Source organism: Choloepus didactylus, chromosome 25 (assembly GCF_015220235.1).
Source record: "Choloepus didactylus isolate mChoDid1 chromosome 25, mChoDid1.pri, whole genome shotgun sequence".
NCBI lineage: Eukaryota > Metazoa > Chordata > Mammalia > Pilosa > Megalonychidae > Choloepus > Choloepus didactylus.
Genome location: NC_051331.1, coordinates 7,136,600 through 7,153,600, shown reverse-complemented (window position 1 = coordinate 7,153,600; position 17,001 = coordinate 7,136,600). Strand labels below are relative to the sequence as shown.

Below are 17,001 nucleotides of genomic sequence, written 5' to 3'. Positions count from 1 at the left end.
CCTTCATTCTTCTAATGTGATGTATTACTTTGATATTCTTTTGTTGAACCACCTGCATGCCTAAGACACATTTGTCTTGGTCATGGTGTATAATCCTTTTAATAAGCTGTTGGATTTGATTTGCTGGTATTTTATTGAGGATTTTGTTGTCTGTTCATAGGGAAATTGGTCTGTAGATTTCTTTTCTTTCTGGCTTTGGTATTAAGGTAACAGCTTCATCAAATGAGTTAGGAAGAGTTCTCTCATTTTTAATTTTTTGGAAAAGTTTGAGGAGGATTGGTTTTAATTCTTCTTTGACATTTGATAGAATTCACCATTGAAAACCATCTGTTCCTGGACTTTTCTTTTGGGCGAAGTTTTTAATTACTGATTCAGTTTCTTTACTTTTTATAGGCCGGTTGAGATCCTCTGTTTCTTCTTTGACAGTATAGATAAGTTGTGTTTTTTGGAATTTGTGCATTTCCTCAAAATTATCAAATTTGTTGCTAATAGTACAGTTGTTCATAGTATTTTCTTATAATTCTTTTAATTTCTGCAAGAGCAGTAGTAATGTCCTCCCTGTCATTTTGAATTTCACTTATTTGTAATTTCTCCTTTTCTCTGTGTCTGGCTAAAGGTTTGTCAATTTTATCAACTGTTTCAAAGAGCCAACTTTGTTTTGCTGATTCTTTTCAGTTTTTCTACTACATATTTCATTTATATCTTGTCTAATCTTTACAGTCTCTTTCCTTCTACGAACTTTAAGTTTAGTTTGCTCTTCTTTTTCCAATCCCTCCAGTTGTGAAGTTAGATTATTGTTTTGAGATCTTCCTTTTATAGGCATTCATAGCTATAAATAGCCCCTTGAGCACTGCCTTCACTGCATCCCATGGTTTCAGGATGTTGTATTTTCATTTTCATTCATCCAAAGATAATTCCTAATTCTCTAGTGATTTATTCTTTGAACCATTGGCTAATATTGTGTTGTTTGATTTTCACATAGTTGTGAATTTTCCCTTTTTCCTTATATTATTGATTCTAGCTTCATTCCATTGCGGTTGGATAAGATGCTTTGTGTAACTTCATTCTTTTTTAATTTATTAAGAGTGAATTTGTCACCCAACATGCGGTCTCTCCTGGAGAATGATCTCTGTGCCCTTGAGAAGAATCTGTCTTCTGCTACTGTTGGATGTTGTGTCCAGTATGTCTGTTAGGTCTAGTTCAATTATAGTAATGTCCATGTCCTCTGGTTTCCTGTAGCATTTCTGGGTGGGCATCCTATCCAGTATTGAAAAGTCATTTGAAGTCTCCAACTGTTATTGTAGAGCTGTTTCTTCAGTATTTTTAAATTTTGCTTCACAGATTTTATGGCTTTGTGGTTAGGAGCCCTTATGTTTATAATTGTTATAGCTTCTTGGTGGGTTGGCCATTTTCTTAATGTTTAGTGTCCTTTTTTGTCTCTTGTAACAGGTTTTAATTTGAAAGTCTCTTGTTCTGTATTATTATAGCCACCCCAGCTCTCTTTTAGTTACTATTAGCATGGAATGTTTTTTTCCCTCCTTTCACTTTCAACCTTTTTGTGTGTATGGGTCTAAAGTGAGTCTGTTTCATATAACATATAGTGGGGTCATGCTTTTTTATCCTTTCTGCCAATCTTTGTCTTTTGTTTGGAGAGTTTAATCCATTTATGTTCAAAATAATTACTAACACGAAGGGACTTACTTGAGTTGTGACAACCTATATGACATGTTATCTACCAGGGAATAAACTGATTGGAGTCTCAATTCCCAGCATTTTTATTGGGGATTGGTTATGTAGGCACACTCTGCTTAATATATACAAAAATCCAGTCTCCCAGAAGCAGTACAGGGACTCGGCATAAACCATGCTTTTTGCATAAATAGTTTAGGCACCGTGAAGCACTTGTTAGGATAGTGGACTTCTGCTCGAAATCTCACTTCCAAGGCACAAGACAAGTGCCAACCTTGAAAGCCATGTTTTCTAAAGATAACCAGTCTCAGCCCTGCTAGGTTAACTCTTTTTTGCATACTAGGTAGTAAACCTTTGTTATGAGAAACCACTGTAGATACTTTGTGTGAAGAATTTTGCGGGCTGACACGTGAAGCTCATTTCACACTTACACCAGGAAGAGGGGTATTCTTATTGGGCTTGAGCTCTACCAAACAGGTGAACTCCAGCATTAGAGTTGCTGTGTGGTAGCCTTTTCTCCACCCCATGCACGTGAACAACAATGAATTGATGATATTTTTCAGAGATATGTTTCCTTTTCCCAGGGGTTGGGCCGCCATGCTCCTTTGTTTACAGAGGGCATGGATATGAGAGAAGCTTGAAGTACTGCCTCAAGAATGGCTGGTGGCAAATTGTTTCCTCCTGAAATTGAAGAAAGAGGAATGTATGTTCTGATGGAGGCAAGCATTGCTTAATCCCTCAGACCTTTTATAATGATTGACAAATCAACTTTTTTGAGTTTCATTAAAGTCTCTTTCGAACTGAGGCAAAATGGCCAGCCAGACCTTATTGCAAGTAGGGTTTCCAAAGGTCTTCTGGCATCTCATGTTGTTGGGTGGAATGGTAGAAAAATATTCCAGTTCTTCAACTGATATTTATTCATTAAAATATCATCCAGGTTGGACCCTGTGCTTCATGTAGTGTTCAGTGATGTGGTGGGTAATAAGGAAGGAGATGAAGTAATTTTTCTTAGAACGTAGTGATGATCTTTAAATGGAAATATTTGCATTTTTTGTATATTATTTCTCCCATTTTTCCAAGGTGTCGTGGACTCTGCTCTTAAAGAGCGTTAAGACTCTTAAGTGATTACAGTAAAACGTGGAGATAAGTTCAGTGTTTTCGTGTTGCTGTTAAATCCATGAGGACGTGTGTGTGGAGAGAGAAGTTCCGATGACCAAATCACAGAGTAAATGCTGAGAGTCCACAGAATTTTTAAGCGAACTTTCTATGAAGTGGGTATAGACCTTCAGTGTTGTTCTCACCCATCTTTTTACACATATGTGGGATATTTTAGGACTCAGTGACCTTTGAGGATGTGGCTGTGGACTTCACCTTGGAGGAGTGGGCTTTGCTGGATCCTTCTCAGAGGAACCTGTACAGAGATGTGATGCTGGAAACCTTTGGGAACCTCTCCTCGATAGGTAAGGATGACATCTTCCTTCCCATAGTCGGTTAGATAAGAAGTATTGGTTGCTCATCAACACATTCTAAAATTTGGAATGTAGACAGGGAATATGTGGGTACGTAAGACAGGCTTGGTCACAGCTATCGTGGACCTAGAATCTAATACTGTTTCCATGACAATGTGAAAATGTATGTGTTAAACAGAGTTTTTCTTTCTGTGTCGGGTAAGAGACTTGAAGTTCCTTTAGTGTCATCGGCGTGAGTATAGTCTTCATTGGGGCATAGTGAGGGCTTTGTTATTTAAACATTGGGATATTTTACTGTGTTTACTAAATTGTTTGTCATTTGACCCTTTGTATATATTTCTCCTGATGTCCTGAAAGAGCTAAACACATCAACATCTTTCTTTGCCCACATGTACTTTCTGTATAAGATTTTTTTTTTTTAACTTTCTTTTTTCAGATGATGAGACTCAATTTAAAGCCAATGGGCCAGTTTCTCACCAGGATGTTTTTGGGCAAAAGATGTGCAAGGAACAGATTATAGCAAATTTCACAAGGAATGATTCCAGTGTCTGCATTTTAGGGAAAAATTGGAAATACCCTAACTTTGCAAATCAACACAAAAAGCGGGCAAGACATCTGCGGTGAGTTATACTCAGAAGACAAAGCGTTATCTCAAGGCCAGAATCGTGGTACATTACAGAATTTAAAAAACCAGCCAAAGAAAACACATAAGCCAAGCTTCAAAGCTTTGTTTATTTTCAGGGAATTTCCACCCAAACTATTTTCTTTCTGAAATGTGACATACCTGTTCAGTGTTGAAAACATAACTCAGTTGGAAACAATATCAGGAAAAGCCGCACGTATGAGAAATATTCTAATAATGGTTAGGGTCCCATCATATTTCAGAGCATTCAGAATGTTTATTGGATTATCAATCAGTTCACACAGGGCAGAAAATTACTTTCACTGAAAGTGGTAAAAACATGATTGTAATACTTAATAAATAAGTATTATTAATAGTGTGCTTCTCATTTTTTGCAGAAATCATATGGGGGATGTAGTCTATGGGAATGAAAGTGGAGAAGCCTTGTGCAAGATTCCAAATCTCCATCTGCACAAGAAAACTCCTGGAGTAAATCCATACGAATGCAGTTTGTGTGGAAAGGTCTTCATGCATCATTCCTCCCTTAAGCGGCACATCAGGTCTCTAAATTTACTCAAAACACAAGAATATCAGGGATGTGGGAAGGTCCATAGACGTGCCACCTCCCTAAGATCATATGTGATAATTCACAATGGAAAGAAACTATACAAATGTAAGGAGTGTGGGAAAGAGTTCATTTATCCCGCATCCTTCAGAAGACACCTGGTAACACACACTGGAGAGAAACGCTATGAATGCAAACAGTGTGCTAAAGCCTTTGGTTGTTCCACCTCCTTTCGAAGGCATGAAAGAGTTCATACTGGAGAGAAGCCTTATCATTGTGAACAGTGTGGAAAAGCCTTCAGTTACCACCATTCCTTTCGAAGACATGAAAGAATTCACACTGGAGAAAAACCCTATGAATGTCAGTATTGTGGGAAAGCCTTCAGTTCACACGAATCCTTCCAGGGACACGTGAAAATGCATGCCGGAGAGAAACCTTATGAATGTGACAAATGCGGTAAAGCCCTCAGTTGTCCAAGTTCACTTCGGAGACATGAAAGGGTCCATACTGGAGAGAAGCCTTACGAGTGTCGGTATTGTGGGAAAGCCTTCCGTTGGCTCCCGTACTTTAAGGGACATGTGAGGATGCACACTGGAGAGAAGATCAGTGAATGTAAACAGTGTGGTAAAGCCTTCAGCAGAGCCGCTTCTTGTCGAAGCCACGAGAGGACTCACACCGAAGAAAAGCCCTATGAATGTAATTACTGCGGGAGAGTCTTCCGCTGGCACACATCCCTTCAAGTTCATATTAAAACACACACTGGAGAGAAGTTGTATAAATGTGAAAAGTGTGGGAAAGCTTTCAGTTGGTCCACATCCTTAAAAAACCATGATAAAACCCACAGTGAAGAGAAACCCTATCAGTGTACTCAGTGTGAGAAAAGCTTCAAGTGGCTCTTATCCTTACAGAAACATGTGAGGGTGCACACTGGATAGACACCATATAAATGTGAGAAGTGTGGGAAAGCCTTCAGCTAGACCTCATCCCCACAAAAATACATGAGAACTCATGCTGGAGGGAGCCCTATACATGTAAATAATGTGAGAAAGCCTGATGCCAATGAAAGCATGTAGAATAGTCCAGAAAATTCATACCAGCGCAGAAATTTTTCTGTAAATAAGTGGCCAATGAAAAATTTCACTTGGTATTTGTTGGGCTTTTCTTGTTCACCTTGAGTGGCAGGAAGAGGATGTCACCAGTTATATATATTCTACCATTTTCCTTGCTAAGAAGCCATTGGCATGTATTTGCAAATAGGTAAAGTTTATCAAAGAGTATATTCTTATGTGAATTATTTTCATCTGTTCTTTGCTCTTTGTCCTTGCTTCTGACTAGGATTTTGACAGCAGATTTTCAATTAGGGTGTGAGACCTGTAGTTTGAAAATAAAAATTGGAGATGGCTCTTCTGAATTGTGTTGTTTAACACACTATGAGTAACATTTGGTAGTATGTATTAAAGAATTCAGTTCCTTTATGTTTCCATTATTGAATTCACCACTGTTCTAACTTGCATAAGATTCAGAAGGCAGAAGTAAAAAAAACTGTTACAGATGTTTGGAGCTGTTATATAGGAGCAAGACAGCTATATAAGTACATTGTGGACACAAGCTTCCAGCTCATTTTCCTGACTTTTCTGCCCATCAAGAACCCTCTTTTCCCTGCCCATCAAGAACAGCCTCAAAACCAACACCAACTACTTGACTTCCATTTTCTCAGAGATGTAATCTTCCACAAAAATTTCCACTTGCTTCACATGAATGAGGTATTTGAAGTTTGTATTTTCCTGCATATACCCTAATGTGTCCAGCAGGCCACTGATTCCAACTGTCATGGTTGGGAAAATTAGTTTCGGACACCCCTCTACTTAGATTGTATTTGTATGAGGTCTAATTTATATGGAAAGCACCATGTTCTTTTAATACTGCTAATGACTGTGTTCTTAACCTTAAAAAGAAAAGAGATGCTCTGACTGCTCTGACCCAGTCCTTTTATTTGCAAATAACCACCATTGTCATATCAGGCAGATTGTTGGCAGTTCCCACCACTCAGTAGAATGCAATCTCTCTGTTTATGTTCAGTTGTTATTTTGACCATGTGTTTTTTTAAAAGCAATGCCCATTTTTTTGTAAAATAAAAGCTTCTGTATGTGTTTCTCAGAAATATCATATCTATTAGTGGTGTTTTCAATAAGTTCAAAACTAACAAATGTTCTTGTCTTTAATTTTCATTTGCTGAGGATACGTAAAAATGTCCCATTGTGGTTATGGATTGTCAGTTCAACTTTGTAATTTTGCAAATATAAGGATTACTCTCTGAGTCATTACCAAGCACTTAATTGTTCTGACTTTTTTCTTTCAGGTAAATTTTATATAGTTAGAATTTTTGTTTAAAATTGCTTCTTCATCCTTGATAGGAAAAACTTACATCATGGTTTTGTCAGTGCCCTCTAGACAAAGATGGCCCCGCTCACACATGTAGTCAAACAGAACTGGGTATTTGAATAGTTGGAATCAGGATGAACTAAGTCATAAAGGACTGTGTGATGTATTTGTAGAGGATGGCGATAATGCCTATTACAAAAATTGTGCTTGTGTTAGGCCATTTGGTTGAGGATTCAGGAAGACAAAAGTTGGCTCTGTATTGGATACCCTGAGGAGGCGAGTGTGATTCTATGATTGATTATCATATTCTTTCTAATTTACAAGGCAGAAAGAATGCTGTGCAGCCAAAAATAATTAGGACCAGTCATATTAGCAAGAATGGGAGAAGTTTGTTTATTTTTGTCATTTGGACCGTGTCTTGCTTTAGCATTTTTATTGTAGAGAGAGGATCATAGAGGGCTCCTGTTTTTGTCTTGATGTATCATGATCACTGAGTAGCTTTAGGTGATGATGGTGTGAGAATTGTTTCTCCTGAACAAAGATGAGTTGAACTAGTGGGGAGTGCCAGGCCACCTCGCAGTTATCTGATGCTACCGTTGCTTTTGTCACTTATTATCTAAACAACAAAATGTTTGGATACTCTTTTCTATAGTGTAACTCAGTTAAAATATATGTAATCATTTACTCCTTAGTAAACCCAGGAGAATAAATATTTTTAATATCTCCTTTTTTGTTAGTGCAAACTTTTATATTTACGTAATCTGCCAGAGAGCACAAACCTATCAAGGGAAAATAAAGGATCACTATTCAAGCTTTTCTAGCTCAAATATCATATTCTTTAGGTTCTGGATATAGAAGCATCAAACGAATAAGTTCTTGCAGTCCTGTTTATGTTTGGGTGGGAAAAAGAGGCAATATTAACAAATGGTAATGCTTTTCATTTTAAGAAGCAAATGACGGCTTTGAAGGAAAGTAAACTGACAAGTGGGCTAATAGGGAATGCTGGGTATGCGTTGAATCTTTTTGCAGAGTAGCAGCATCAGTGAATGAAGATGTCATCACAAGTTCATTTATACTTCCACTGTCTTGTATGTCTCATATAAATACTTCTGGAACTGCACAGGCATGTTTGTAAACAGTGTATGGTGATGTAGAGCATGTAGCATTTATGGAGCTAACAGTAGTGATAACCCCATCAAACTGAAGGCATAGTCATGGTGGAGCTTCAGTTTTGCCATGGTTAAAAGTTTTAGGGCATGATAATGTGATCATGAGTTTGGGCATGGGTAGCTGGCAGTTAATACTTCCCATTGCTTTGGACCCCGGGGTGTGGGTGTTTAACATCCTTACGGAAAAATTTTAAATCGCCTTTTTGCAGTTTAAATTGTCAGTATGATTTTGCAGCCATACAAACTGAGTTAGAGAATTTCTTTACCTCAGAAAAGCATAGAGTTCCTGACACCTTGAGAATGGTTATGATCACCTGCATTCCTATGAGCAGAGTGACATATATGCAATTCTACACTAATTTGTCACTTGAAGTCCTGCAAGGGGTTATGGATGTTTTGAGAGCACATACTGGGAAATGATTAAGGAGAGCTACAGAAGATATTTTGAAAAACACCCCAATTGAGTTAAAAAGGAGGTACATTTCACATCTGCAAATAGAAAAAAAGTTAATGACTTTTATAAAAAGGAAGCAATGGATACAGTTTGTTTTAATGATCCACAAATCTCCAAAAAAGCTTTTTTAAAAATTCACAGGTATCATTTCCATAGGCTTAGACTCCCAGCACGAGATACAGAAGAGCAATAAAACAAAGTTTTGCCTTTCATTAAAGAGCAAATGAAATCCAATCTGTGTCCATTTTTTCAAGGCTAATGTATTTTTATGGCACTGTACACCCTCTTTTGGAAGAATACAATAAATAAGCAAATCAAACTCAAAACTGATGGGAAATTTTGCTATAGTGAAGAAATGGGGAGGACTATATGTGGGTGTGTGTGACAGCTCTGAGAACAAAGGAGAACAGTAAAATAACCATTTCATAGCAGAGTGACAACATGGTAAAGTTAGTGGATCAGGGTATTGGGGGAGGGGGGTCAGGGAATGCTGGAGTTCTGTGTACGGGGTATGTATTGTTTTGCAACTTTTCCTATAACTTTGAATTTATTTCAAAATAAAATTAAAAACAAACAGACAACAACAAAAAATAACCATTTCACATAATGTAGGAAACTTGATACCTAATTTGATTAACAGGCATACTCAGATACTTCAGGCTCGGTTTCAGACACTGCAATAAAGTGAGTGACACAAATGTGTTTTGTTTCCCAGTGCATGTAAAAGTTATGTCTGTGCTATACTGTAGTCTATTAAGTTGCAGCGGCAGTGTCTAAAAAAACAATGTACATACCTTAATTTAAAAATATTGCTTAAAAAATGCTAACCATCATCTGAGTCTTTAGCAAGTCATAATCTTTCTGGTGGAGGGTCTTGCCTCAATTTTGATGGCTGCTGACTGGTACAGGGTTGTGGTTGTTGAAAGTTGGATGGCTGTGGCAATTTCTGCAAATAAAACAATCAAGTTTGCTTTCTTTTGTGAAATATTACTTTGTAGCATGTGATGCTATTTAATAGTATTTTGCCTACAGTAGAACTACTTTCAGAATTAGAGTTCAATCTTCTCAAACCCTGCTGCTGCTTTATCAACTAAGTCTATGTAATATTCTGAATCCTTTGTTGTGGTTTCAGGAGTATTTACAGCATCTTCACCAGGAGAAGATTCCTTCTCAAGAAACCACTTTCTTTGTTCATCCATAAAAATTAACACCTTATCCATTAAAGTTTTATCATGAGATTGCATAATTCAGTCATATTTTCAGGCTCCACTTCTAATTCTAGTTCTTTTACTATTTCCACATCTGCAGTTACTCCATCCACTGAAATCTTAAACCCCTCAAAGTCATCCATGAGGGTTGGTATCAACTTCTTCCAGACTCCTATTAATGTTGATATTTGACCTCCTCCCATGAGTCATTAATGTTCTTAATGGCATCTAGAATGGTGAATCCTTTCTAAAAGGTTTTCAATTTATTTTGCCCGGATCCATGGAATCTGAGCAGAGGAATCACTTTTATCAATCACAGCTGTAGCCTTACAAAATGTATTTCTCAATAACACTTGAAAGTTGAAATTACTCCTTGAGTTATGGACTGCAGAATGGATGTTGTGTTAGCAGGCTTGAAAACAACATTCATCTCGCACATCTCCCTCAGAGCTTTTGGGTGGCCAGATGCATTGTCAATGAGTAGTAATATTTGGGAAGGATTCTGAGCAGCAGGTCTCAACAGTGGGCTTAAAGTATTCAGTAAAACATGTTGTATCAACTTCTTCCAAGTTGATACTGCATCCAGGCTTTGTTCCATTTGTAGAGCATAAGCAGGTAGACAGCATAATTTTTAGGGGTCCTAGGATTTTCAGAGTGGTAAATGAGCATTGGCTTCAACTGTTAGTCACCAGCTACACTAGACACTAACAAGAGATTCAACCTGTCGTTTGAAGCTTTGAAGCCAGGCACTGACTTCTCTCTAGCGATGAACATCCTAGATGGCATCTTTTCTCCAGTATAAGGCTGTTTGATCTACAATGAAAATCTATTATTTAGTGTAGCCACCTTCTTCAAGTATCTTAGCTAGATTTTCTGGATAACTTGTATCTTCTACATCAGCACTTGATGTAGCAGCACGTCTCTTGCTGCTTCACTTTGCACTTTTGTGTTAAGGAGATGGCTTCATTCCTTAAACCTCATGGAAAAAGCCTCTGCTATCTTCAGGCTTCTTCTGCAGCTTCATCTTAGAGCCTTTATAGAATTGAGAGTTGGGGCCTTGCTGTGGATTAGGCTTTGACTTAAGGGAATACCGTGCTGGTTTGATACTCTATCCAGGCCACTAAAACTTGTTCAATATCAGTGGTAAGGCTATTTCATCTTCTCATCATTCATGTTTTTCACAGGAGTAGCATTTTAATTTCCTTTAAAAACTTTTCCTTTACACTCACAACTTGGCTGACTGCAAGAGGCCTAGCTTTTGGCCTGTGTTAGCTGGTGACATGCTTTCCTCACTAAGCTTCGTCATTTCTAGCTTTTGACTTAAAGTGAGATATGTGACTCTTCTTTTCACTTGGGCACTTAGAGGCTGTTGTAGAGTTATTAACTGACCTAACTTCAGTATTGTGTCTTGGAATATGGAAGCCTGAGGAGACAGAAGAGAATAGCTGGTAGATGGAGTAGTCAGAACCCCCACATTTATCAATTAAGTTCACTGTTTTATATAGGTGTGGTTTGTGGTACCCCAAAACAATTACAACAGTGACATCAAAGATCACAGATCACCCACCATAACATAGCAGTAATGAAAATGTTTGAAATAGAAAAATGTGACAGACATGATGTGGATCCATGCTATTGGGAAAATAGATTTGCTAATGCAGGGTTGATACAAACCTTCAGTTTGTGAAAACCACAATATCTGCCGAGTGCAGTAAAGTGCAATAAAACGAGTTAAAATGAGGTGTGCTGTTTTGATCGGAAACCTTTCAGTTCATGCAAATACATTCAAGGATGTGAAAATGCACGCTGGAGCAAAACCCTGTGAATGTCAATGTGGAAAAAACCCTCAGTTCAAAGACATGGAAGGACTCACAGTGGAGTCACTATTACGGGAAAGCCTTCCCTTGCTTTAGAAGACTTTTGAGAATGCACACTGGAGAGAAGACCAATGAATGTACTCCCAGTTCATATTGGAGTCATGAGGACTCACTGGAGAGAGGTCTATATATGTAAGTGTTGTTGGAAACTGTTTCGTTGGCACACGTCCCTTCAAGTTCATGTTAAAACTCACACAGAAGAAAATGTATAAATGAGGAAAACGGAAGCAAACTTCCAGTTGGCCTGCATTTAGTAAAGAAAAAGCCTATCAGTGTATACAATGTGGAAAAACTCTTCAAGTGGTTCTTATACTTACAAAGACATTTGAGGATGCACAGTGGATAGAAACGCTATCAGCATGGAAAATGTTGTAAAGCCTTCATCCATTGCCCAACCTTGCATGGATAGAGGATCGTGGTAGTTGATGCATATTTTCCCCCAAAATTCACATCGTGGCAGAAACAGTTGTTCTGTCAATAAGAGTACAGTGAAAACTTGAGCTTTTCTCATACCCGTTACACACTCATATACACACACATATGTACATGTATATATTCCACTGTTTTGTCTTATTGAGAAAAGCAACATTGTTTTTCACCAGAAGAACCTTACGCCATTGCTCATCCTATTGTGATCGCCATGCATTTCCAAATGGGCAAAGTTTAGCAGAGTACATTCTGTGAATTGTGATTTTGAAAATCTTTTCCCCTTTGCCTTTTGTCCTTGATTCTGTCTAGGATTTGTACATCAGAGTTTGAATGAAGTGAGATTTGTGGTATGAAAAAGCCTGTAATTGGAGATGGCTCTCAGTGATGTTATTGTGCCAAGAGTAATGTTCCAAGGGACATTTTCCAAAATTCAATTCCTTTGTTTCCATGCTGAGTTACACCGTTAATGTGCATAAGTTTTATGGGCAGAAGTAAAAAGGCTGTTACTGAAGTTTTGGATCAGCTTTAGAGTGAGCTACAAGAGATGCATAGGCACTTTGTTGATTCCAGCTCCCTGCTCTTCTTCCTGGTTCTTGACTGCCTGTCAAGAGCATCCCTAACCCAACACCAACTGCTTGACTTCCATTTTCTCAGAGTAGTTATCTTCCAAGACACCTCCAGATGCTCCACATCAATAATACATAAACTTGGATTTTCCTGCATACACTAAGTGTCCACTGGGCCACTGATTGACAGTCATGGTTGGGAATATTCTCTGAGTCTCTGCCCACCGCCCCCAGCTTGGATTGTGTTTGTTTGAAGTCTAATGTGTATAGACATTATCATGCTCTGTTAATACTGCTAGTGGGTGTGTGTTCCTGATTCCACCATGACAGCTACAGTGGCATAGCTGGGAAAAAAAAAAGTTGGGAATTCATTCCTCATCTGCTTTGGGGGGTGACTGCTCTGCTCAGTCCCTCCGTGTGGGCATAACCACCTTTGTCATATCAGGCAGACTGTGTGCAGTTCCAGTCACTAGAATGTAATTCCTCAATATGTGTTCAATCATGTTTAATCACACGTGATTAAAAACAATGTACTTGGTGAAACAAGAGCTTCTGTAGATGCTTTTTAGCAATATCCTCTTAATGGTGTTTTCACAAAAGTTCAATACTAATAAGTGTTCTTGTCTTGATTTTTAATTTACTGAGAATATGCTAAAATATCCTATTACCATTAAGGATCGTTGGAATGTGTGAATTTAAGCATTATACATGCTGAGTCAACATAACCAGATACAGACTGGTTCTGACTTTTCTTTCAGGTAAGTTAATTTTTATACAGTTAGTTTTTGTCTTAAAAATAACATCTTATTCATTCTTTTTTAAGCAGTTTTAAGTTGAGATATCTTCGCATATCATACAACCCATCCAAGGTGTACTGTCAGTGGCCTTTAGAATATTCACAGTGCTGTGCATTCATCACCACAATTAATTCCAGAACGTTTTCATTACTCCAAAAAGAAAAACTCCATACCCCTTAGCAGTCACCTCTCAATCCCTCTATCCCCCAGCCCTACATAGCCACCAATCCTATTCTGTCTCTATAGATTTATTTATATTTAAATAATACTATGATATTACTATGGTCCATACATTGCATTAGGTGTATATTTCCCACATACCACTCTCAACACCTTAAATAGTGATGTACGTTTGTTATGGTTCATGAAAAAACTTTCTTATATTTGTACTATTCACCACAGACGTCATCCACTACAGGCTTCACTATGTTATACAGTCCTACATTTTATCTTCTAGCTTTCCTTCTGGGAGCATACGTAACCTAAAACTAACCCACATTCACATACACAATTCAATGCTGTTAACTATACTCACAGTAATGTGCTACCATCACCTCTAATTTCCAATCAACTTAAATAGAATTTCAACACAGATTAAGCTCAGCTCCCCATTCTATCCTCTAGTAACCTATATTCTAGAGTCTAGGCCCATGGATTTACATAATATAATTAGTTCATATTAGTGAGATCATATGGTGTTTGTCTTTTTGTATCTGACTTATTTCACAAACATAATGTCCTCAAGGTTCATGTTCTTGCATGCTTCAGGACTTCATTCCTCCTTATTGCTGGAAATATTCCATCGTATGATTATGCCACATCTTGCTTATCTTCTTTTCATGGACACTTGGGTTGCTTCCACCTTTTGGCAATTATGAATCATTCTGCAATGAACATCGGTTTGCAAATGTCTGTTTGCATCCCTGCTTTCAGATCTTCTGGGTATATACTGAGTAGTGGTATTGCCAGGTCATAGGGAAACACTATACTTACCTTTCGGAGGAATCGCCAAAATGTCTTCTGGACCATTTTCCATTCCCACTGGCAGTGAATGAGTTTCTTCTTTCTCCACATCCTCTCCAAAACTTGTAGTTTCCAATCTGTTTAATAGTGGCCAGTCTAGTAGGTGTGAAATATGTCTCATTGTGGTTTTGATTTGCATTTCCCTAATAGCTAGGGAAAATGAGCATCTTTTCATGTGCTTTTTAGCCATTAGTATTTCCTCTTTGGAAAAATGTCTGTTCATGTCCTTTGCCCATTTTTAATTGGGTTGTTTGTCTTTTTATTGTTGAGTTGTAGGATTTCTTTATATATTCTGGATGTCAAACCCTTGTCAGATATGTGGTTTCCAGATATTTTCCCCATTGAGTCAGCTGCCATTTCACCCTTTTGTACAAAGTCCTTTGAAGCAGAGAAGTATTCAATTTTGAGGAGGTCCCATTTTTGAGAAGGTCTGTTTTTTCTTTTCATTGCTTGTGCTTCAGATATAAAGTCTAGGACACCACCTCCTATCACTAGATCTTGAAGATGCTTCCCTATATTTTCTTCTAGGAGTTCTATGCTACTGGCTCTTGTATTTAGGTCTTTGTTTCATTTGAGTTAATTTTTGTATAGGGAGTGAGATGGGGTCCTCTTTCATTCTTTTGGACATGGATATCTTCCCCCTACACACCCGCCATTTATTGAAGACGGTTCTGTCCAAGATGAGTGGATGTGACAGCCTTGTCAATAATCAATTGACCATAGACCTGAGGGTCTATTTCCGAACTTTTAATTTGATTCCACTGATCAATATGTCTATGCCAGTACCATGCTGTTTTGACCACTGTGGCTTCATAAGATGCTTTGAAGTCAGGAAGCATGATTTCTCCCACTCCATTCTTCTTTTTCAAGATGTTTTTGGCTAATCAAGACCCCTTTCCCTTCCAAATAAATTTGATAATTAGCAATTCCACTTCAGCAAAGTAAGCTATTGGAATTTTGATTGGTATTGCATTTGAATCTGTATATTAATTTAGGCTTATTTGACATCTTAATGACATTTTGCATTCCAATCTATAAACATGGGATGTCTTTCCATTTGTTAGGTCTTCTTTGATTTCAGCAATGTTTTGTAGTTTTCTGTTTATAGGTCCTTTACATCCTTTGTTAAATTTTATTCCTAGATATTTGATTCTTTTAGTTGCTTTTGAGAATGGAATTTTTTCTCAGTCATCTTGGATAGTTCATTACTAGTGTATAGAAACACTACTGATTTTTTTAATTCATATTTATTGAGATATATTCACATACCATGCAGTCATACAAAACAAAGCGTACATTCAATTGTTTACAGTATCATTATAGAGTTGTGCATTCATCACCAAAATTAATTTTTGACATTTTCATTACCACACACACAAAAATAATAAGAATAAAAATTAAAGTGAAAAAGAACAACTAAAGTAAAAAAGAACACTGGGTGCCTTTTTTTTTCTTCCTGCATTTTTCTACTCATCCATCCATAAACTAGACAAAGGGGAGTGTGGTCTATATGGCTTTCCCAGTCACATTGTTACCCCTCATAAGCTACATTTTTATACAATCGTCTTCAAGATTCATGGGTTCTGGGTTGTAGTTTGATAGTTTCAGGTATTTACTGCTAGCTATTCCAATTCATTAGAACCTAAAAAGGGTTATCTATATTGTGCTTAAGAGTGCCCACCAGAGTGACCTCTCGGCTCCTTTTGGAATCTCTCAGCCACTGAAGTTTATTTCATTTCCTTTCATATCCCCCTTTTGGTCAAGATGTTCTCCATCCCACAATGCTAGATCTAGATTCCTCTCTGGGAGTCATATTCTACATTGCTAGGGAGATTTACTCCCATGGGTGTCAGATTCCAGTAGGGGGGAGGACAGAGATTTCACCTGCCAAGTTGGCTTAGCTAGAGAGAGAGGCCACATCTGAGCAACAAAGAGGCATTTGGGAGGAGGCTCTTAGGCACAATTATAGGGAGGCCTAGCCTCTCCTTTTCAGCAACAGTCTTCCCAAGGGCAAATCCTGTGGTAGAGGGCTCAACCCATCAAAGCACCAGTCCCCCTTGTCTGTGAGCACATCAGCAACCATCAAGGTGGGGAAGCCCAACACCCCTGCATTCTCCACCAGCTCCTCAAGGGGGCTCTGCATATTTTTTTCATTGTTTTTTTTTTTTTTAATTTAACTCCTTTTTTAAAAAAATCAACTATATCAAAAAAATAAAAAAAAAAATACGATAAAAGAACATTTCAAACAAACCATAACAAGAGAGTCCAACATGTTCCTACTCTACCCCAAGAAAATAATCAAATATAGCAACATTTTTGTGAACTTGTTGCTACCATACCCATCAGAAATTAACAAACCATAGTCATTCCTGGGCATTCCCAGAATGTTAAACTTACCCACGAGAGCTTATCTGTTCTTACTGGGTTATCATTCCCCCTTCATTAATAGCTCTCTATTGCTAGTTCCCCTACATTTTACTTTATAAACCATTTATTTTAGAGTGTGTTGTTTAACCTCCAGGTGTTTGTGAATTTTCTAAGTCTCTGATGGTTATTGACTTCTAATTGTATTCCACTGTGGTCAGAGAATATGCTTTGAATAATTTCAATTTTTTAAAATTTATTGAGGCTTGTTTTATGTCCCAGCATATGGTGTATTCTGGAGAAAGTTCCATGATCACTAGAGAAGAATGTGTATCCTGGTGATTTGGGATGTAGTGCTCTATATATGTCTGTTAAATCCAATTCATT

General features: G+C 37.7%; 1 protein-coding gene across 1 annotated transcript; it reads left to right on the top strand.

Annotated features, from left to right (window-relative positions):
• Positions 1–980: 980 nt before the first annotated feature.
• LOC119520523 (zinc finger protein 555-like) lies at positions 981–9,320 on the top strand. Its single transcript, XM_037818440.1, has 4 exons — positions 981–2,408; positions 3,023–3,149; positions 3,595–3,778; positions 4,179–9,320. The coding sequence occupies exons 1-4, from the start codon at positions 2,346–2,348 to the stop codon at positions 5,278–5,280; spliced, it is 1,476 nt and encodes a 491-aa protein (XP_037674368.1). The 5' UTR covers positions 981–2,345; the 3' UTR covers positions 5,281–9,320.
• Positions 9,321–17,001: the final 7,681 nt, after the last annotated feature.